We start from the raw sequence: 23,427 nt of genomic DNA on the forward strand, positions 1-23,427 counted from the left end.
AGGTCACCTCTAGAATAAAATCCAGTCCTTATACCTTTGGTATCTCATTGAAGGTATCTCTATTTTTGAGTATTGGTTTGGTTATTTTATCTATTTCCCTATTAATAGAGAACAACTTTGACTTGGTGGAATTTCTGTAAGATTGTAAATTCCCATGAAGATTTCTGATTGTGTGCTCATGGAGAGAAATACTGAAGTTAAAGTAATTTATAAAACTGAGTATAACCAGAAATGAGGGAGCAGTTCTTACAAGGGTTTAATGAAGAAAGAAACATGGGTAGCTGTTGGATTTTTGAGCCAAGTTGTGAACATATAAAATAGTCATTGTTGACATGAAAATAGATGGTTAAAAGTAGTGACTACATAAGTTCTGAGTCCAAAGATTTTGTATAAACCTCATGGCACAGTGGTTAAGAGCTTGGGCTCTGTGATCATCTTGTCTGGGTTAGGATGATGGATCCATCACTTACCAAGTCACCTGTGCCTGTGTCCTTATCTGTCATGTGGGTATAGTAGTTGTACCTCCCAGTAAGATGGTTGTGAGGGTTAAATAAGATAATGCTTAAAAAGCACTGAGAAAAGTATCTGAGCTATGGCAAGGACTCAGCAAACATTAACATTATCTATTGTCAACAAATACTCAAACTCTTGATGAATGTTTTAAACACTACTGGTATTATTGACAAATACAGTGTTTACAGTGTATTGTGCTCTAAACCAACTTTCCCAGTAGTTATTTCTTGTTAGACAATGAGATTTTTTATATTGTAAATAACATTTTTTACAGAGTAAAAGCAAGAAAACGTCACTAACAAAATGAAGATCCTGTTAATTGTATTTGTTCTCATCCTTTGGACTGAAACACTGACATATCAGAGCCCAGGTACCAGTACATTTTATGCTTATTATTATTAGGAAAATAAATATTTTATGTCTCAACAAATCTTTATTTTAATAAATAGAAACAAGGAATTTATTTCTTTACTAAACAAATCAAAACAGACAGCATTTATTTGTAGTTGGCAATATATTCTATCAAGCAAATGTAAGCTCTCAAAGATGATGGAAAGCCATGGGCAAAATGCATGAATTATGCTACACCTGGCTAGAAAAACTTTAATTATTCATTGATTTGCTGAAGTCCTGATGTTCCATGTCTGTATGAATAGAGTCAATCCATATGTTTTGTGGGTCAGTTTGCACCTTGGCTTTAATAAATGAAAGAAAACGATAAAAGGAACACCACAGAGGAAATTTTATATATATATATATAAAGTAATATAGAAGCTTTCATATTCCATACATGCATATATGGAATATGAAAGCTAGGTTTTTCTGTAATTACTGAAAACATCATTCAAAGAAGTATTTTTAACCCTGCACTGTGCTACCCTAGGACTTCCTAGTGAATTTCAGGGTCATTTTGAAAGAAATGTCCTGCTTAGTTAAACATTTACCAGTAGATCACTAACTGGGTGGATGGAGGTGGCTGACCATGACTGCTAAAGTCAATGCTCTTGGTGCTTCCCCTTGTCCAGACTCTCTTTATGAGGCAGGTACACACTCCCCCACTCCCAGCTGCTGTGAATATTGCCTGCAATGGTAATAGCTCATGGCTGTACCCCACTTTCTCAGGACATTTTCCCTTGGCTTTCCCAGAGCCACCTTACCCGTAACCCTCCACTCCTTCTCTCCAGTTCTTGGGAGAAGTCTGCAGCTGATGACTGACTGATAGGCGAGTACAAAAACTGTCCCTCTTGACCCAAAGCGTTTGTTGTCATTTTATTTTGATAGGGCCAGGCCCTGAGTATGCCGACGTGGTGTTTCTGGTGGATAGCTCCAACTACCTGGGAATTAAATCCTTCCCATTTGTGAAGACATTCATCAACAAGATGATCAGCAGCCTCCCCATAGAGGCCCATAAGTATCGTGTGGGCCTGGCCCAGTACAGCAACGTGCTCCACAGAGAATTCCAGCTCAGCACCTTCAAGAGCAGAGGCCCCATGTTGAACCACCTCAAGAAGAACTTCAGGTTCCTGGGCGGTTCCCTGCGGATTGGGAATGCACTCCGGGAGGTGCACACGACCTACTTCTCAAACGGGAGGGACAGGAGACAGTTTCCTCCAATCCTGGTGGTCTTGGCTTCAGCTGAGTCCGAGGATGCCGTGGAAGAGGCCTCCAAGGCGTTGCACAGTGACGGGGTGAGGATCATCTCAGTGGGGTTGCAGGGGACACCTGAGGAGACTCTGAAGGCCATGGCCACAGGCCAGTTCCACTACAGCCTCCAGACGGTCCAAGATCTCAGCATGTTCTCCCAAAACATGACGCAGATTCTCAAGGATGCGGCTCAGTACAAGGAGGTAGCAGCCCACTCTCATACAGTAGGTAAGGAATCCCTTGGTTGAAGAGGTGTCCCATCCCCATGTAATCTGGTCCAGAGAGCCATCTCCTACTATCTCTATGGTGCCACTCACCAGAAATCTCAGTATTTCATGTGGAAATGCAGAAGACCTCCTTCTCATCAACTTTCAGTCTTGATCCCCTAGGCTGAAAGGAGGGCTACTTTTACCCCCATGACTTACAGCTTCTCATTTGAAAAATGCTTTATTTATGTCTTAAGCAGGTTCTCCATGAAGACCTGAAACAGAAGACCCTAGAGTACAAGTAGTTTATGTGGGAGGTAATCCTAGAAAGCATTAGTAAAGAAAGGGTAAAGTGAAACAGGAAGCTACACATGCACTGTTGATGAACAGACGAAACAGGCCAGTACACAGTCATGGGAGGTGCCCAGTAAGTGTGCTGCACTGATGAGAGGCCCCAGCCATTGTCTCCAGAGTGATGTAGAAAGAGCCCCCAGCAAAATAGGTCTTCCTGGCTGCCTCTGTGCTCTATTGTTGATGAGGGGCTATTCTGAGTGGGTGCTATCTTGTTCTAAGACTTGAGGAAGCCACCTGGTTTGGTACAAAGTGCCCTGACCACAGGTCAAGAGGTCCAGACAATACCACTAGCTGACTGTGAACTTGAGGAAGTGATTTCATCTCTCTGAGCCTGGCATCAGCATCCTCCTTTGTAAGATATGAGAGTTGGAATGATCTTGAAATTTTTTCCTGCTCTATCATTCACCAATTCCTTGGCTATCACTATGGGTTGATTTTGCAGTCAGACCAGCCTAGACCTTAATAACAAATAGACTTCCTGAATCATAAGAAGTTTATTTATTTCCCTTGTAATGCTATAGGGCCAGTGTTCAAGTTGTCTTCCTTCTATTTAGATAATTAGGTTGGTGGTGGCTCTTTCATCTTCAAATGTTACTTTCAAGATACCTTGGGAATTGGTATAGAGCTGGTGGAAGGGAAAAAAGATGGAACGTCACTCAAGATGTGGTTTTATGGGCTAAGCTTGGAAGAGACACACAGTACTTCTGCTCACATTTCATTAGCCAGATCTTAGTCCCATGGCCACACCTAATGGCAGGTGAGGCTGAGAAATCAGGTCTAGGCCTATGAGCAAGAAGAGGAAATGGGTTTGGGTAAGTATCTGGAAGGCTCTGTCACAGTTAGTGCTGCCCCCTGAAGCATCAGGGAGTACTTTTACCTCCACTCTTCCCATCCCTCACTCTTCCTGCCTTGGGGGAAATAACAAGTTCTTACAGCACATGTGCTTCTCTTCCCAGAGAAAAAAAACTTTCCTGTGACCCTTCACCCTGGGGACCTTGGAAATCTTACAACCCTGTAGGTAGCCTGAGCTCTCCAAGACCATAGGACTTTACCACCTTCTTAGAAGGCTTTGTGTACTGATCTGTGTTTCTCTCACTCCTCCTAATTTATTTCACAGTAGTATACAGTACAACAAGGTTTTGTTTGTCAAGACCCTATCCTTGCCTTTAGAGGTTAAGAGTAAGGGCTTTGGAGTCTGGGTTCAAACCCTGGCTTGGCTGCTAAAGACCTTGAGTAAGTTACTTAACCTCTGAGCTTCAGTTTCCTTACCTATAAAGTGAGGATATTAATATCTACCTTACAATATGGGTGAGATGACTTGTATGGATTTTGGCAGTTTACTGTCATTAATAGTAATAGCTCTTTGCAAATAAATACTGAGCTGAGTGGGCCATGCTGTAAGTTTGTTTTAGCCAACTATGTGAGGTTCAGAGTACATCGGTAGATTTATGAGAATTACTATAATTCCACAAATAGTTCTGAGCTCCCACCAGGTACCAGGTACTGGAGAGATAGAGGTAAGTAAGACATGCCTTCTGGCTTCTAGAGCTCACAATCCTGTGGATAGTTCTTGGCAAGATTGAGCTTATCTCTTGGCTACACCCCCCACAGTTTTGGCTCCTCCACCTGTTCCTGGAGTGGGCATTCTGTGCATGTGGTATACTCTCCTGTGGATTCCAGATTTATACAACCAACTGCTTACCTGGCATCTTCAATAGTATCCCAAACTTAGCGTGTCTGAAATGGAGCTCTTGACTTCTCCCTCCAACCTGTTCTTCCCACTATCTCCCCTATCTTGGAAAAAGATACCACTAGTATCCACTCAGTTGTTCAGGCCAAAAACCCAGGAGTTTTCACCACTTCCTTTTTGTCTCCCAATACTCATATCTAATTTATCATCAAGTCCTCTCTGTTCTGTCTCTAATTCATGTATCAAAACTACTCTTGTTGTTCTGTCTTACCTGCTTTATTCTTGTCCAAGAACCATTATCTCTTTCCTGGACTAGGGCAATTGTTTTTTAATGAATTCATTATCTCCCCTCAGGAACTAGGGTGATATTTAAAAGATTTAAATAAGATCATCTGAGCCCCATATGATTGGGCCCTACTTCCCTCTGACCTCATCCATCATTGTTCCCCTCACTCATTGGCTCCGGCTACTCTGGGCTTTTGCTTGTTTCTATTTCTCGCTTTTCTTTCTGCCAGAATTCTTCTTCCTTTCACACAATGTGTAGTTCAATCTTTCTCTTCATCTTTCTCAACCCAAATGTAATGCTTTCAGAGAGGTCTTCCCTGACTTTTTATGTCTCAGATCAATTAGTTCTCATCCCACATCCCCAACATAGGGTAACTCAATTGAGTCACCTATTTTATTTCCTTGTTAGCATTTATTATGGTCTGAAATAGCATAATTTATTTATCTGTCCTCCCCATAGAATGTGAGCTCCCTGAAGTCAGGTATATTTCGACTAATTTATGCCTGTATTTCAGCATTTGAAAGTGGTGGTGGTGATTGTGGTGGTGGTTCATACTGGTAGTGGTGGACTTGGAGGTGGTGGTGGTGATAGTGTTGGAAGTTCAGGTGGTGGAGTTGCTGAAGATGAGGGGTAGTGGTGGTAGAGGTGGTGGTGGTGGTGGAGGTGATGGTGGTAGTCATACTGGTGGTGATGGTGGTCATGAAGACCATGGTGGTGGCAGAGGTGGTGGTAGAGGTTGTACAGGTGGAAGTAGTAGTGGAGGTGGAGGTAGAGGTGGTAGTGGTGGTGATGGTGGTGGTGGTGGAGATGGTTGCTGTTGGTGGTAGTAGTGGTGGTGGTAGTCATACTGGTGGTGATGGTGCTCCTGAAGAACATGCTGATGAGATGTGATAGGAAAATCATAATAAGCATTCTTCAGACAGAGGGAAGAGCATTGCAAATCCTCTGAAGTCAATGGCCAATGTAAATTTTGCTGAGAATTTTTATCCTTTGTTCACTAAAAAAAATGCTAACTGCATCCATCATGACTGCCTCTATTTTCACTAATGCCTTCTGACAATCTGTAGAGTGCCTTTCTCAGTCTGGGCCAGAGGTGTGTACTAACATTCCTACTTTTTCTCCCTCCATAGTCCCCTTCACCAGGACCTGTCAGAAAGATTCGCTTGCCGACCTCATGTTCCTGGTGGATGAGTCTGTTGGGACAAAACAGAATCTAAGGAACCTGCAGAACTTCCTGAAGAATATCACCTCCTCCATGGATGTGAAAGACAAATGCCTGCGGCTTGGTCTTATGAGTTACAGTGACAGAGTTCAGACTTTTTCTCCTCTGAGCTCAAGCACAACCCAATCTGAATTTCAGAAGCAAATCCAGAAGCTTTCTCTGCGGGCTGGGAAATCCAGTGCTGGTGCTGCCATTGAGAAGATGAGGAGAGAAGGCTTCTCAGCATCAAGTGGCAGCAGAAGGGCACAGGGAGTGCCCCAGATTGCAGTCCTGGTCACTGACAGACCATCAGATGACAAGGTGCGTGAGGCTGCACTGAATCTCCGCCTGGAGGATGTAACTGTGTTTGCCATGGGCATCCAAGGGGCCAACAAGACCCAGTTAGAAGAAATAGCATCTTATCCTCCGGGACAGACCATCTCCATGATGAAGTCCTATGCAGACTTGGAAAGTTACAGTAAGAAGTTCTTGAAAAAGCTCCAGAATGAAATATGGTCCCAAATTTCAACTCATGCTGAACAAATGGAACTTGATAAAACTGGTATGTCTTTAAAAATCCTTTTCATAGTATAAAAATAATATGAGCAGTTGTCTAGGGCTGGGGCAGGAGTGAGGACTTGTTGTAATTGGGTAAGGGAACTTTAGGAGTTATGAAAATGTTCTAAAACTAGATTTTGGTGATGGTTGCACAACTTTATGAATTTCCTAAAAATCATTGAATGATTGCAGTGGATGAATGTTTTAAGCATGTAAATCATACCTCAATAAAATATACAAAATGTTAATTATAAAATAATTTGATAGTGTTGATGAACATAAAGAAAATAAAATCACCTGTGATCTTATCTTTCAGATAAAGCCATTCTTATCATTTATTTCTCTTATCTTTTAGTCTATTTTCTGTCTCTACACTCATGTACACACAAACATATGCATACACATTTCTTAAAAAACGATGTAACATTATGTGTATCAGTGCTGTCAAACAGAATTTTCTGTAATGATAGAAATGTTCTTTATCTTCACTGTTCGATAAGGCGACCACTAGCCAATCTTGGCTATTGAGCACTTGGAATGAGGCTAATGGAACTGAAGAACTGTGTTTTAATTTTAATTTAATTTAATTTTTATTTTAATAGCTACATGCTGATGGCTGTCATATTAGACCATGCAGGAGCACACTGTTGGGTAACTTGTATCAGTTACAATTACTTCTGAGTGTGACTAACAAAAGAAAAAATAACAATGATTTCAATAGGATAAAACTATTTTTTTTTCTGTTTCACAAATAAGTCCTAAGGTAGGTATAAGGATCTGGGTAGTACAACACCGTGTCAGGGACCCTGTCTCTTTCTAAGTTATTTTTCTGCTCTTTGTGGTCTCTGTTCCCAGCATTATAATCCAAGATAACTGCTGCTGGCATTACATTCACATCCAGCAACAAGAATTATAAAAGAGAAGGAAAAGGCAGGTTTCCCCCTCTTTTTCTTCAAGGTTATTCCCAGGAATTACACTCACCATCTTTGCTTACATCCTATTGGCCAGAACTTAGTCACATGTCACTCTTCATTGTAAAAATGAGAACTAGAAAATATAGTCTTTACTTGGGGCAGCCAAGTACCTAGGCAAATACTGGGGACTAAATTAGTGTAGAAAAGAGAATGGCTATTGGGGATAACCGGTATGATATGCCTTATTCACTTTTCTATCAACCTTATAACATGAACTTTTGTCCATCTCCTTAAATTTTTTTGGCAATATTCTTTTTAGGTTGGGAATAATATTCTGTCCTATGGATATAACATAATTTGTTTAACATATCCTAAATTGTTGGATATAGAGGTCATTGCCAATGTTTTGCTCTTATAAAAGTTTTGCAGGGATCATCATTGTATTTATATCTTTATACACAACCGAATCTGCTATAGTTTTACCAAGTTCTTTTCAAAGATACCAGGACATACTGCCAGAAGATACTTGATGTGACTTCGAATTTATCTAATTCTGAGATATCTGCTGACATTTCCCTGCAGATAAAATGCTTCCAAACAATAGGAACTCAAATTTGGCAGCACTCACATGGAAAAGAATCCTCCAATGATGTTAAAGGCTAATTTTAAATTCAGATTAGTCGATTGAAAGTTTAAGGATGCAATCCTGGGCCAGCCCTTGATTTCCTCTTGCATATATACATTACAAGGCAGCAGCAAGAAACCAGTCCCCTATTACCTCCTGAGTGATACAGAGAGGAGTCTCTCAGAGTGGCAGCTGCCTTGGTCTAGTAGCAACTTTTAGGGCATAGGAGGGATGTGTAGCACGGTCTCTCTCAAAGAGTTTGAAATTATGTGACAAAAAACTATTATTGTCATTACAGAATTTCTAAATGGGAAGATATGGGACCAAGGCTAGGACAAGGGCCATCCTTATCTTCCATAAGGCCTCAGTAAGTGCCTTCTTATTAATTCAGTGGCTCTCTAATACTGGTACCTGACTTAGATTGAGTTCCTCAGATATAGATGTCAGATAAGGATTCATGTGAAACTGATATATTAAAAATATACCCAGGAAAAACTGGAGATTGGTAGAGAAGGGAAGATATGGGACCAGGAAGGACAGGATGATAAGCCCCATGGTAAGTCCCATGGAGGGTCAATTCCACAGGACCATTTGAGAGACAGTGTGGGTTAAACCTTAGATTTGTCCTAGACAGGGGTCAATGTAACTGGAGAATTTATATTCCAGCACACAGAAGGGAATGTACATTTCCAGACACCTCTGGTTTAATACCAAGCAAAAAGGGTTTCAACAACCCGAGAGCAGCCCACCCACCCACGGACACAGGTGCTAGCTATTGGAATGAAAGTGCTGGGAACTGGTTACACAAAAATGGTAAAGGATTTGAGGGGATACAGGCGGAGCACCAAAAGTGTCTGCTGTAAATTTATCAGGACTTCCTGAGGAGCTTGCTAATAATTCAGTGGCCCAACCCAATGACTCCGTCTCTGTGAGTAGGGCCTAGGCCACCTGGATTTTAGAAAGCTCCCCAGCAAACTCACTCTAGCAATATCTGATAACCACTGCCTCAGTGAATTTGCCATGGTCTACAGTGGGGTGGCCAGCTTTGTAGTTTCAGAACAGTCAGACACAGAGAACCAGTCTCTACTGACTTAGTCCCTGCTGTATCCACCACCTTTGGCACCACTAGGTATTCAATTTATTAAATAGAACTTCATTAAAGCAAGGAAAGACTCACATTAACCAAACCAAGAGGCTATGTATAAAAAAAGATTGACGATTATCTCTGCAATGGAACTATTAGTGCCCAGGGACCTAGACATTCATGTCCTCTGAGCAACATAGTCTCTCCCTGTAGACATATAGACAAGTTAGAAGCTAAAATGTAATTAAAATACTGCTGGATGATGTGGAATCAGAGCAAGGGAGTTAGTTTTATGACTGAAATGTCTAGTGGTATTTAATCAGGGGAATGACTATTTTAAAATCAAATATATAGATCTACATCTCTGTCTATCTCTCTGTATAACTGCAGGTGAGACCTTGTGCCAGGAGACACATTTCTCTTCAACCCTGTCCACTTGAACTTTTTAGATGGATATATTCTGTAATTACACTGTCCAATATAATAGCCACTAGCCACATGGGACTTTTAAGCACCTGAAATGTGGCTTTTGCAACTGAGGAGCTGACTTTTAAATTTTATTTAATTTTAATCAGTTTAAATTCACATTTTAATAGCAATATGTGACTCACAGCCCCAGGCAGAGTTGGATGGGTATTGCCATTGTTACCCCCGGACTCGAATTTTTCTCTTCCACATTACTGACCACCATTCTTCTTTATTACATATATAAGTCAATTCATTCTGGTTGCTGTCAAGTTTTTGTGGCCTGGCATCACCCCTGTCTTTTACAGATAACTGCTTACCTTTGCCCTAATACTTTTTTTAAAAATAAATTTATTTTTGGCTGTGTTGGCTCTTCGGGGTTTCTCTAGTTGCAGGAAGCGGGGGCTACTCTTCGTTGTGGTGCATGGGCTTCTCATTGCAGTGGCTTCTCTTGCTGCGGAGCACAGGCTCTAGGTGCACAGGCTTCAGTAATTGTGGCTCGTGAGCTCTAGAGTGCAGGCTCAGTAGTTGTGGCACATGGGCTTAGCTGCTTAGTGGCATGTGGGATCTTCCCGGACCAGGGCTCGAACCTGTGTCCCCTGCATTGACAGGCAGATTCTTAACCACTGTGCCACCAGGGTAGTCCCTGCCCTAATATTTATATGTAGATTTTATAGTTTAATTCTCAGGGTCAAGCTTATTTCCAGTATTTCTGATTTCTTAAGGACCAACTCCTCATAGCCTGAAGTAGTGTCAATAGCCATATATTGCCAACAAGCTATCAAGAAAGAAAATATTTCTGAAATGACTAAATTGTGTTGTATTTTAAAGACCTTTTCACATACTCAACCAGGTAATTGTACACATAAATAAATTTTAAAGGTATGGTTTTCCTTCTACCCAATTTCAAAAATGGTTAAATAGAGTTGTAAATAGACTATTAGGAAAGTTAAAGCACTTTTTCAGAGAAGCTGCTCAACAAAGGAAGGAACATTTAGAGCTCCTTTATTTACAATTTTCTGTTGAAATCCTGTGATATACCAGGCCTACCGGGCAGAAGCAGAAAACTAGGCAAAGTCTCACCCTCATGGAGCTGACATTCTGTGACAGGAGACAGGCTGTGCTCATGAACAAATGAATAGGTAATTTCAGAAAGTAATGGGCATCATAAGGAAAATAGGTTAATAGAATAGACAATGATTGATGTGCTTTAGCTGAAAGGGAAGCCCTTCTAAAGAGCCGACATTTGAATTGGCATGACCAGGAGGTGGGAAGGAACCAGCCATCAAGATTTCGGGGGAAAAATATTCCAGGAAAGAGGTAGGTGCAAAAGCCCTGGGGCACATTTAGAGTACAGTAGAAGCCCAGTGTCACTGGAACACAGTGAGGAAGATGAAGAATTGCTGGAAATAGGGTCAGAGAGAAAAGAAGGGGGAAAGATCGGCTGATTTTTCATTTTTAAATTCTAAATACAATGATAAATCATTTAAGCAGAAGAGTAATATGATCTGGTTCTAGTTTTAAATACATTATTCTAGTTGTCCTGGACAGAAGAGGTTATTGGGGAAGTAAGAACAGAAGGTCATTTCTCAGGAAATGATAAGGCATAAACTAAAAAGCTAGGTGTCAATATGAGAAAAACAATTTTAACTAAAAGCCTGGAGACTTGGGAATCTTGTCCTTACTCTTTAATTCACTGGCTGTGTGACCTCAGAAAAACCACTAGGCCTCATTCAGTTTCAATTTCCTCAGAAGGTTGTGGTAAATTTCAAAGGAGAAAATGGGTATGAATGTGCGCAGCGAAGTGTCCAGGCTCCATGCAAACCTGAAGTGCTCTCATTCTTTAGAACCTTCACAGCCTCATCCTCCTCTCCAAACCCTCCTGCAATGTTCTCTCCAGTTTCTCTATAGTTAACAGAGAATGCAATTTCTGCTTTCCATTTTTCTTCAGGCTGTGTAGATACAAAAGAAGCAGATCTCTATTTCCTCATTGATGGCTCAAGCAGCATTCAGAATAAACACTTTGAGCAAATCAAGGAATTTATGTTGGCGGTGATAGAGATGTTTAGCATCGGCCCAGACAAAGTCCGAGTTGGAGCTGTGCAGTATTCCCACAAGAAGGAAGTGGAATTTGATATCAATGACTATCCTAATGCTGTGGCATTAAGAAAGGCTGTTTCTAACATCAAGCAACTTGGAGGCAGAACTCTTACTGGGGCAGCCCTGGATTTCATTCTGCCACTAATAAGGAAGGGAAGGAAGCAGAGGATGAATGAGGTACCCTGTTACCTCATTGTGTTGACTGATGGGAAGTTCACGGATGGTGTCCTGGAACCTGCTGAGAGACTAAGGGCTGAACACATCACCATCCACATGGTCGGCATTGGTGAGGCTAACAGAACACGACTGCAACAAATTGCTGGGGCAGAGGAAAGGGTTCACTTTGGGCAGAACTTTGATTCTTTAAAAAGAATCAAAAATGAAGTTGTTCGCAGCATCTGCACTGAGAAAGGTAAGCAAAAGTAAAAGGCTTTATTCTCTGTACTTCGTTGGTTGCTTCAGGCAGACTAATAGGCCGAAACAAGGAATGACGTGACCAGTTGTCTGGCTCACATTTTGCTAACTTCCTTTATAACTGTGGAGGGATTCAGCCCCTCATTTTAAGCCAATTTCCAAGGTTGGAGAATCCCTATATAGACAGCTGCCCTAAGGCCATCTCGAAAGCCATAAGTGTGAAGGTTGCTAAGAATGTCGTTGCTTTGACAAAGCCCACTGCTATGGAGGATAAGAAACTTTATATTTGTGTATGTGTGTGTTTGTGTGTGTGTACACACTAATTCAGGCAGATGAGGACAGTGGAAAGAAAATGGGCACTGGCTTTAAGTAGATTAGGGTTCAACTCACTTCACTGCTTGAACCTTGCACTTCCTCGTCTGGAAAATGAGGATAATACCTACATCAGAGTATCTGTATAGGTTTAGCATAATAAACACCAACCATTATTTCTCTATTATGAATGCACACCTAGGACATATGTAACCCTTGCTTATTTTTATTTATAACAGAAACACGTATTTGCATTTTTGTTCTGACCAAAAATTAAGTAACAGAAGTAAGGAAGAACAATGTGCAAATTCCTGCACCTGATTGTTATTTCTCTTATTAGTAATAGCCACTTATCTAAAAAAAAGATACAAATGAACTTATTTACAAAACAGAAATAGACCCACAGACATAGAAAACAAACTTATGGTTACCAAGGGGAAAAGGGGAGGAGGGATAATTTAGGAGGTTAGTTTTAACACATACACACTACTATATATAAAATAAACAACAAGAACCTACTACTGTATAGCACAGGGGACTTTTACTCAATATTTTATAATAACCTATAAGGGAAAAGAATCTGAAAAAGTATATATGACATTTTTAATCAACTATACTTCAATAAAATTTTAAAAACTAATAATAGCCACTTACTAATTGAAGATGGTGTGTGTTGACTGCAAGTATTAGCACCTGAAAATATCGTCTGCCAAGAGTCATGTTACTTACTGATTAAGATAAAGGATGATGGAGTCAAAGCATCAAAGTTCACAACCCAGATTTATCAATTATTGGCTGTGGACCTTGAATGGGTTACTTACTGTCTACCTGCCTTTGTCCCATATGTGTAGGCATATTGTGAAGCCTAAAGGTACTAATACATGCAGGGCACTTAAAAGAGGGCTTAGTCCATGGTAAGCGCTACATAAAACGTGGCTATTTTAAAAGTTGGTCAAGGTGTTCACTGATGTGGAAAGGAAAAGAATTCTAACTTACTTGAACTTACAAAAGTGAAAATGTGTTAGAATTTTTTCTGAGTCACTAAAATCCAAATAAAAATAAACTAGCAAATAAGTAGCATTAACAGCAAAATCCTAAATCACAACTTTATTGATTTTTTTCTTCCTGTTATGGACAGTAGTAGAGTAGGGTTTTCAGGATGTCTTAGAATGAGTGTAAGAGTACAGATTCCCTGACGTTTCCTGGAGTTGATGCCAAGGAAAGTAAAAGGGTTTCAGGAAACCTAAAATAGATTGTACTTCAGGTCTTCTCGAGGGAGAAAGTCATGGACCAATCTGAAGAAAGACAGTACGTTTTTTTGTTGATCAGGTAGTTGCAGTTCAGGTGCCAAAACCCTGGCACACCTGAGGGAGGAGACAAACTGTGGACAAGGAAATGAGCCATAATATGGTGAATAGAGAGGCAGGAAAATTAAGGACCCTATGCTGGAGGGCCTGGAAACCACTGACTGGTCTCAGAGCACATGTGGATGGAATGACACTGTGTATTTGTTCAGGAGCAGGTTAAGTGGTTCTAGCAAAAAGACCCTAAACTACACAACATAGAATATTGTTTCTCTTTTGTGTAATAGTCCAGGATAAGCAGTCCAGGTCTAGCAAAGAGGCTGGTTCATTACCCTGCATTTGTGGAAAGGGAGATAGGGCCAGGGGAGCCCACCATGCTCAATTGTTTTATTGTTAAGTCCCAGAAGTGGCCAAATCAGTCCTGCTAATATCTACTAGCAAGAACTTAGTCACAGGGCCACATCTAGCTTCAACGAAGCCTGGCAAATATAGTCTTTACCTGGGTGACCATCTGCCTAGTTGAAACTCTTTTATTGACGTGGAAGAGTGGGAGATGGTAGAGGGCCAGAGTGGCTTCCATGACAAATTGAGATGAGGAGGTAGATCCTGTGAATACTGAACCACAGGTAAAAGTCTCCTCTTTTGACATGTGTTCATGGAAGAGAACCTTCCACACTTCGCAGAGCTGGGGCTTTGCCAAGGCCACAAACGTCTTCAGGAACTTCCCTATTTACAACTTTCAAAATGGCTCCAGGGCAGCATGGATCTCAAATGATGGTTTTAATACCCTCTGGTGAGCCTTATACAAGTTATTAGAAAACAGATAGCATCTTTTAATTCTTCTATGGCTGATACTGTATCATCGTTTTCAAATGTATCATCATTTGAAAATGATGATACATTTTCAAATACTATGGGATAGATTCTGTGAGTATTGAGGGAGGGGCTGGTAAAAGAATGGCAGTGATAACAGATAGACAAAAGCGTTAAGACTAAGGAGATACATGCTAAAGAAAATATATTTACACTATATATAGAATATGTGATATAAATATATACTATGGTACATATATATGTATATATATACACACACAACTCCTGCACCATGAATTAATAACACTTTTTTATGGCTTATAGAAATTGGTCTTCTATGCGTGTATATATGTACAGATACATATATAGGCATATAAATGTCCACTTCCAGTCAGCAGGGTATCTACAAATTTTATGTATAAATAAAGGAACAGTCCATGTTGAATGGATATGTGCTTACTAATGTACTTATTATCTCTAGTAAAAACTTTTCACCTAAATTTCTAATATTGATTTGTAGAGTTTATCAAATCACTTTATTTTTTTAACATCTTTATTGGAGTATAATTGCTTTACAATGTTGGGTTAGTTTCTGCTGTATAACAAAGTGAATCAGCTATATATATACATATCCCCATATCCCCTCCCTCTTGCATCTCCCTCCCACACTCCTTATCCCACCCCTTCAACTGGTCAAAAAGCACTGAGCTGATCTCCCTGTGCTAGGCAGCTAATTCCCATTAACTATCTATTTTACATTTGGTAATATATATATGTCAATGCTACTCTTTCACTTCTTCCCAGCTTACCCTTCCCCCTCCCAGCATCCTCAAGTCCATTCTAAACGTCTGCATGTTTATTCCTGTCCTGTCCCTAGGTTAGTCAGAAACTTTTTTTTTTTTTAGATTCCATATATATGTGCCAGCATACGGTATTTGTTTTTCTCTTTCTGACTTACTTCATTCTGTATGACAGACTCTAGGTCCATCCACCACACTACAAATAACTCAATTTTGTTTCTTTTTATGGCTGAGTAATATTCCATTGTATATATGTGCCATATCTTCTTTATCCATTCATCTGTTGATGGACACTTAGGTTGCTTCCATGTCCTGACTATTGTAAATAGAGCTGCAATGAACACTGTGGTATATGACTGTTTTTGAATTATGGTTTTCTCAGGGTATATGCCCAGTAGTGGGATTGCTGGGTTGTATGGTAGTTCTATTTTTAGTTTTTGAAGGAACCTCCATACTGTTCTCCATAGTGGCTGTATCAATTTACATTCCCACCAACAGTGCAAGAGGGTTTGGTGGTACTGAATTCTCTTAACTTTTGCTTGTCTCTAAAGGTTTTATTTTCTCCATTCGAATCTGAATGAGATCCTTGCTGGGTAGAGCAATCTTGGTTGTAGTTTTTGTTCTCATCACTTTAAATATGTCCTGCTACTCCCTTCTGGCTTGCAGAGTTTCTGCTGAAAGATTAGCTGTTAACCTTATGGGGATTCCCTTGTATGTTATTTGTTGCTTTTCCCTTGCTGCTTTTAATATTTTTTCTTTGTATTTAATTTTTGATAGCTTGCTTAATATGTGTCTTGGCATGTTTCTCCTTGGATTTATCCTGTATGGGACTCTTTGTGCTTCCTGAACTTGATTGACTATTTCCTTTTCCATATTAGTGAAGTTTTTTTGTTTGTTTTTTTTTTTTTTTGCGGTACGCGGGCCTCTCACTGTTGTGGCCTGTCCCGTTGTGCAGCACAGGCTCCAGACACGCAGGCTCAGTGGCCATGGCTCACGGGCCTAGTCGGTTCACAGCATGTGGGATCTTCCCAGACCGGGGCACGAACCCATGCCCCCTGCATCGGCAGGTGGACTCTCAACCACTGCACCACCAGGGAAGCCTCCCATATTAGTGAAGTTTTCAAGTATAATCTCTTCAAGTTATCTTCTCAGACCCTTTCTTTTCCTCCTCTTCTTCTGAGACCACTGTAATTCAAATGTTAGTACATTTAATGTTGTCCCAGAGATCTCTGAGACTGTCCTCAATTCTTTTCATTCTTTTTACTTTATTCTGCTCTGCAGTAGTTATTTCCACTATTTTATCTTCCAGGTCACTTATCCATTCTTCTGCCTCAATTATTCTGCTCTTTGTTCCTTGTAGAGAATTTTTACTTTCATTTATTATATTATTCATCATTGTTTGTTTGCTCTTTAGTTCTTCTAGGTCCTTCTTAAATGTTTCTTGTATTTTCTCCCTTGTAATTCTAAGATGTTGGATCGTCTTTACCATCATCACTCTGAATTCTTTTTCAGGTAGACTGCCTATTTCCTCTTCATTTGTTAGGTCTGGTGGGTTTTTACCTTGCTCCTTCATCTGCTGCATATTTGTCTGTTTTCTCATTTTGTCTAACTTACTGTGTTTGGGGTCTCCTTTTCACAAGCTGCAGGTTCATAGTTCCCATTGTTTTTGGTGTCTGTCCCCAGTGGGTGAGGTTGGTTCAGTGGCTTGTGTAGGCTCCCTGGTGGAGGGGACTGGTGCCAGTCTTCTGTCTTTCTGGTGGTCATGGCTGCATGCAGTGGTGTGTTTTTAGGTGTCTGTGAACTTAGTATGATTTTAGGCAGACTCTCTGCTAATGGGTGGAGTTGTTTTCCTGTCTTGCTAGTTGTTTGGCACAGGGCATCGAGCACTGGAGCTTGCTGACCATTGGGTGGAACTGGGTCTTACCATTGAGATGGCGATATCTGGGAGAGCTCTCGCATATTGATATTATGTGGGGCCTGGAGGCCTCTGGTCGTCCAATGTCCTGCACTCAACTCTCCCACCACAGTGGTCCATGCCTGACACCAGGTGGGAGCACCAAGATCTTGTAAGCCACATGGCTCAGAAGAAAAGGGAGAAAAAGTAAAAGAAAAAAAATTTTTTAATAATTTTAAAAATTATTCAAATAAAAAAAATAATAAAAAGAAGAGAGAAATAAAACCAATAAACCAATGATCTACCGATGATAACAAGTGCTGAAGACTATAATAAGATAAACATAAAAATCAGAAACCAGTCAGTTGCAGACAGCAAACCCAAGTCTACATTTGCTCCCAAAGTCCACTGCCTCATTTTTGGGATGATTCATTTTCTGTTCAGATATTCCACAGATGCAGGGTACATTAAGTTGATTGTGGGGATTTAATCCACTGCTCCTGATGCTGAATGGACAGATTTCCCTTTGTCTTCTTTGTTTGCACAGCTCCTGGGGTTCAGCTTTGGTTTTGGCCCCGCCTCTACATGTAGGTCACCCTCAGGAATCTGTTCCCACCCAGACAGGACAGGGTTAAAGCAGCAGCTGATTATATGTCTCTGGCTGATTCAGGCTGGGGGTAGGGGGCGGTATGGTAGTTATAATTGGAACGCAGGGCGAGGCTGCAGTGGCAGAGGCTGCCATGATATTGAAACAGCCTGAGGTGCACCATGTGTTCTCCCAGGGAAGTTGTCCCTGGGTCATGGGACCCTGGCAGTGGTAGGCTGCACAGGCTCCTGGGGGGGTGTGGATAGTGACCTGTGCTTGCACACAGGATTCTTGGTGGCTGCAGCAGCAGCATTAGCATTTCATGCCCATCTCTGTGGTCCGAGCTGATATCTACAGCTCGCACCCATCTGTGGAGCTCATTTAGGTGGTGCTCTGCCTTCTGTGGGCAGACAGGGAAGGAATCCCCTCTCCTCGTGCACCCCAAAACAATTATCTCTTGCCTGTTAGGCAGGTCCAGACTTTTTCCCAGACTCCCTCCCGGCTAACTGTGGCACACTAGCCCCCTTCAGGCTGTGTTCAGGCAGCTAACCCCAGTCCTCTCCCTGGGATCTGACCTCCGAAGCTGAAACCTCAGCTCTCAGCCCCCACCCATCCCGGTGGGTCAGCAGACAGCCCTCTCAGGCTGGTGAGTGCTGGTCAGCACTGATCCTCTTTGAGAGGATCTCTCCTCTTTGTCCTCTGCACCCCTGTTGCTGCGCTCTCCTCCATGGCTCCAAAGCTTCCCCCTTCCACCCCCTGTCTCTGCCAGTGAAGGGGCTCCCTAGCGTGTGGAAACTTTTCCTCCTTCACAGCTCCCTCCCAGAGGTGCAGGTCCCGTCCCTATTCTTTTGTCTCTGTTTTTTTCTTTTGTCAGCATTCAATAGGAGTTGTTCTACATGTAGATATATTTTTGATGTATTTGTGGAGAGGAAGGTGATCTCCACATCTTGCTCCTCTGCCATCTTGAAGGTCCCCCCTCAAATCACTTTAAATTATCCCAGAAAATAATGCTATATAAGGATTACCTGGAAATTTGTGTTTCAAGAATATACATAAAACCCTGGAATATTAGTCATATTAGTGACAAAAATTGCTTACTTTTCTCTGTCCTTTTTTGATCACCATTGCATCCTTAATATATGGCCTGATGCTTTCTGTTTCATAAACTTCAAGAATTATGAATGAATAAATGCATAATGCATATATGCATAAGTGAGTGAATAAATATATACTTTTGAAGTTGTATTTCTTCTCTAAAACTTCTTAGGTAATCTTCAATGAATTTCTGATTTAGGGTTCTAGTCAGCAGGCTTCTACAAAAGAAGCAGATAAAATTTTCAAATGCAATGGAAGTTGCTTGAGTTAATTTTAGATATTTTCTGATTAAAGGATTTATTTCTGCTTTACTGTCTTTTATACATTCTGAGGACAATTCCAACCTGGTTTATTTCTGGTCTTTTTGATTACATGCAGGATGTGAATACATGAAGGTCGATATCATGTTTCTGGTGGATGGTTCTGGCAGTATAGGATATGAAAATTTTGGGAAAATGAAAACCTTCATGAAAAACCTGTTAGCTAAGGTTCAGATTGGCCCAGACAAAACCCGAGTTGGTGTCATTCAATTCAGTGATCATAATAGGGAAGAATTCCGTCTTGATAAATACGATACACAAAAAGAAATTTCTGATGCAATAAACAGAATGTCTCCCATCAACAAAAACACTTTGACTGGAAGTGCACTCACCTTTGTGGATCCATACTTCACTGAGCCCAAGGGGGGCCGTTCAATGGTCAAAAAGTTTCTCATCCTCATCACTGATGGAGAAGCCCAAGATGATGTGATAGACCCTGCAAAAGCTCTTCGGGACAAAGGTGTGGTCATCTTCTCTGTGGGGGTGTATGGGGCCAATAGATCTCAGCTGGAGGAGATCAGTGGGGACGGCAGCCTGGTCTTCCAAGTTGAGAACTTCGATGATCTAAAGGCAATAGAGAGTAAACTCATCTTCCGCGTGTGTGCTCTTCATGGTAAGTGACCCTGTTATCCTTCAGGACTCAAGGGTGTGAGCTGTTGACTTTATAGTGGGGTGAACAGTGACTTGGACACTGGGCTTGGCCTCCAACTGGACTTTGATATTAAATTTTGATCTTATCTATGCTATGTTAATATACCCATGACCTCAGGAACATATATACAAAATACCAAGATATATTCTAGAATAACAGTTTTGTCAGCTAATTTGGCAAAATGTACTCTGATTTTGATGACTTTAAATATATTCTAAGAAGGTCTCAGAATTTTACATTAAATTCCCAACTCTTTAATACCTGCATACTAGATTTTCCAGAGCCAATTTTTAATCCCAAATGATTCCCCAAATTGTTTCTTGGCTACCTATAACCATTGTTAAGCAGTAAATAGAGATACAAATTCATCTTCCTCTTAGTTAAATTAAAACCAATATCCTAAGCACAGTATCCCCCTAACAAAAACCGTCTGTATTTTAAAGTTATAGTGTATATTTTCATTACTTCACATTATTCTCTTACCCTCTATCAGCTAAGTATCATGCATCAGCTGTTTGTGTGTCTATCCCTTTGTAAAATTTTAATTTGCTACTTCTTTTTAAAACAATTGCTTGGGGTCATCACTTTTATCTGACAAACTGTAATCCTTTTCAAATTGAATTGAACAACCTTCCGTTTGAGCCCATCAATTTTAATGACTCGAGTAAGAACTTGCTATAAATCCACATGTAAGGTTAACAGCACCTGTGCTTTTAAATCTACCATGTGCTGTTGTTATCTGTGTTTTGGATACAACTAAGGGAACAAACCAAAGCATTAGTAATTGTATATTGTTCCTCTGGCAACAGAGTCCTCCTCTGGACTTCGTTCTTCAGGATTATGTGTTTCAAAATTTCAGAAAGTTAACAAATAAGGTGTCCTAGTGTAAACTCTGAGCTTTAGGCAGTAGCTCTAAGATTTCTCTTGGAACAGCTTAACTGGAATTTTTTTTCTTCCTCCAAGAATGGCAGTGATTCCCAAACCCTTGGGATTGTAGACACATTCTAAGAAAGGCTTACCTTAAGGCCACGGCCCCACCTTTGAAATCCAAAGGGCTCTTTCCGGCCTTTCTTCATTTTGAGAAATGTAATGTTTGTGGAGACCTTCTCTATAGCATGAGGTGAACTTTTAGCTGATTTATACATTAGATCAATTCATAAATATTTATCAAGTTATGACTAGTCACCAAATCACACTGGGTTGTTTTTCTGATGTAGCCTGGGCTCATCCACAGTGGATGAGACTTGAAATTTTGAGGGCTCATTGCCAGAAATAAGGATTGGAGGTAAGATAGGCAGGTGGAGGGTGAACCTTTAGGAAACATGTGCTTAAGTTACTTAGGGAAGGAAAAGAGTGGAAACAAGCTCACACTTTGGAGACTGAGCCAGAGTGGTTGCTTGGCTTCTAATGTGGAAGAGGGCTTGGGGCTGGGGTGAGGTGACAGGAGACTTAGCTCTCCCCCTACATGGGCTTTTCTGGGTTCCAATTTGAGAAGTCAGGGGAAGGAATACATGTAAATTCAAAGAGGCATGGTGCACACAGGAAAGTTTATCTACTAGAAGATGAGGAGACAGCTGGAGTCTGAAGGAGTAGGATGAAACTCCCAGTTTATCCACTGAGCCCCTGACCCTCTCAAAACTACAGGCCAGTCTGGCAAACATTGGTCGTGTCTCACCACTGAACTACATTGAACTACCTTCTGACATTCCCTTCCAGTTGAAAGCCTGCTTAGCAAAAGGTGTTGCACGACCTGATGAAATTTAGCAGAATAGAGTCGGGAGGCGTGAGGAGCACCAATCTGATCACAGAGTTACATAGATAAGGGTGCCAGTGTCCTTGGAATCATGATGTGGGCAAGTTCTACATCTCTAAGCCCTCAGCTTCTTTCTCTTTAAAATGGCAACAGTAACTAAGTGAACTGCAGTATCTGGCAAGTGGGAGGGACGTGGCAAACGTAGTTTGCTTCCCTTCTAGTCTGTCTGTGCAGAGCACACTGCAGGAAGTTTGTGATGCCTACTCTCTTCTCCTTTCAGATTGTAAAACGATTAGACAGTTAGACGTTGTGTTTGTGCTGGACCATTCAGGCAGCATCCTGCCCCAAGACCAAGAAAGCATGATCAATGTCACTATCCATTTGGTGAAGAAATCGGATGTTGGCCCGGACAGAGTTCAGTTTGGAGCGCTCAGATACTCAGATCATCCTGAGGTTCTCTTCTACCTCAATACGTACTCAAACAGAGCAGCCATCATCGAGCATCTGAGGAGGCCCAGGGACACGAAAGGGAATACCTTCACTGCCAGGGCTCTGCAGCATGCAAACAACCTGTTCATGGAGGAACATGGCAGCCGTCTCAAGCAAAACGTGAAGCAGATGCTGATCATCATCACAGATGGGGTATCCCATGACCGAGATCAGCTCAGTGACGCGGCTTCAAAATTAAGAGCCAAAGGCATCATCATCTATGCAGTGGGTGTAGGAAAGGCCGACCAAGAAGAACTGGAGACTATGGCGGGGAATAAAAACTATACTATCCACATCAGTAATTTCAACAAACTGAAAGATATTTACCTGCCTCTGCAAGATAGTATGTGTACCAATGCACAAGAGGGTAAGTTGGGCTGTTAAAGTTTCTACAGGGATAGCAATACAAGTTTACACAAAAAATATATGATAACTTGGCTTCCCATTACCTGGGTGTCACAGGATGAACATTTCTCTGCTCAGGCTACCAGTTTTCTCATCTCTGAAAGAAATGCATTATTGATTAAGCAAGAGTCTAAAGGTCCTTTGTCACCATATTGAAGACATTATACAAGAAGGTTTCAGAAGCAGTCCTTGCTATCTGGCCTCCCTGTTTCCTTTTTCTTGGCAGAAAGGACTCTTCTTAGGGTAATATTCACCTTTCCTCATTTCACGGCTGCCTGTGCTGCCTGTTTGCTTAATGGCCCCAAGTGCAACTACTCGGTATCAGTTTCAGGTCAAACTCAAGTGGAGAGTTTCATGGTTTAAACAGATAGACTTTTGTCTTCAAAGTTCCATGGGCCTCTAAATGGGATTGTCAACATCCTGTAGGGCCATTGGAAGTCCAAGTGGTATAGTGAACTTTTCTGGATAAAGGCCAGGAATGGGGTAATAGAGACTGGCTGCTAGGAACCAGGAGGGAAGGGGTCAAAGCTTATCCATGAGATACCCCAGGGCAGGAGGGGCTGGAGGCATCACATCTGAGGGAGGAAAGGGTTTGCCACCTGACCTCAAAGCAACAGATATTGACAAGTCATCTAGGAGATCTCTGTGCCTCCTTGGAAGGCTGGAATCCTGGCCAGATATTAGCCCAGGCCGCCCGACATGGCAGATGCATCAGTCAACCAGCTAACTTCCTTTCTTCTTTCCTCTTCCCTCCCTTCTTCTGACTTCCTTCTCTTTTTCCTTTCCTCCTCCCTTCCTTCCTCTCTACCAGTTTGAAATCTACTTTTGTATCCAACACAAATCATGTTTCTATGACTGACGTTAACTCACTCTCATCTCTAGGAAATAGTCCAACCCCAGACAAAACCTCCCCCCATATCCTGTGTCGGACCAGCATTTGCTAGGCTGGG

General features: G+C 41.3%; 1 protein-coding gene across 1 annotated transcript in view; it reads left to right on the forward strand.

Annotated features, from left to right (window-relative positions):
• Positions 1-816: 816 nt before the first annotated feature.
• COL6A5 (collagen type VI alpha 5 chain) overlaps positions 817-23,427 on the forward strand; it is a gene marked incomplete at both ends in the record, with an annotated part of 107,889 nt that continues 85,278 nt past the window's right edge. Inside the window, 6 exons of the mRNA XM_082655016.1 lie at positions 817-883; positions 1,795-2,385; positions 5,824-6,456; positions 11,492-12,052; positions 19,237-19,791; positions 21,864-22,439. Coding sequence (XP_082511142.1) covers positions 817-883; positions 1,795-2,385; positions 5,824-6,456; positions 11,492-12,052; positions 19,237-19,791; positions 21,864-22,439 — 2,983 coding nt within the window. The remainder of the gene's footprint in view (positions 884-1,794; positions 2,386-5,823; positions 6,457-11,491; positions 12,053-19,236; positions 19,792-21,863; positions 22,440-23,427) is intronic.

This window comes from Grampus griseus (genome assembly GCF_964374135.1).
Source record: "Grampus griseus genome assembly, chromosome: 5".
In the NCBI taxonomy this organism is placed as follows: Eukaryota; Metazoa; Chordata; class Mammalia; order Artiodactyla; family Delphinidae; genus Grampus; species Grampus griseus.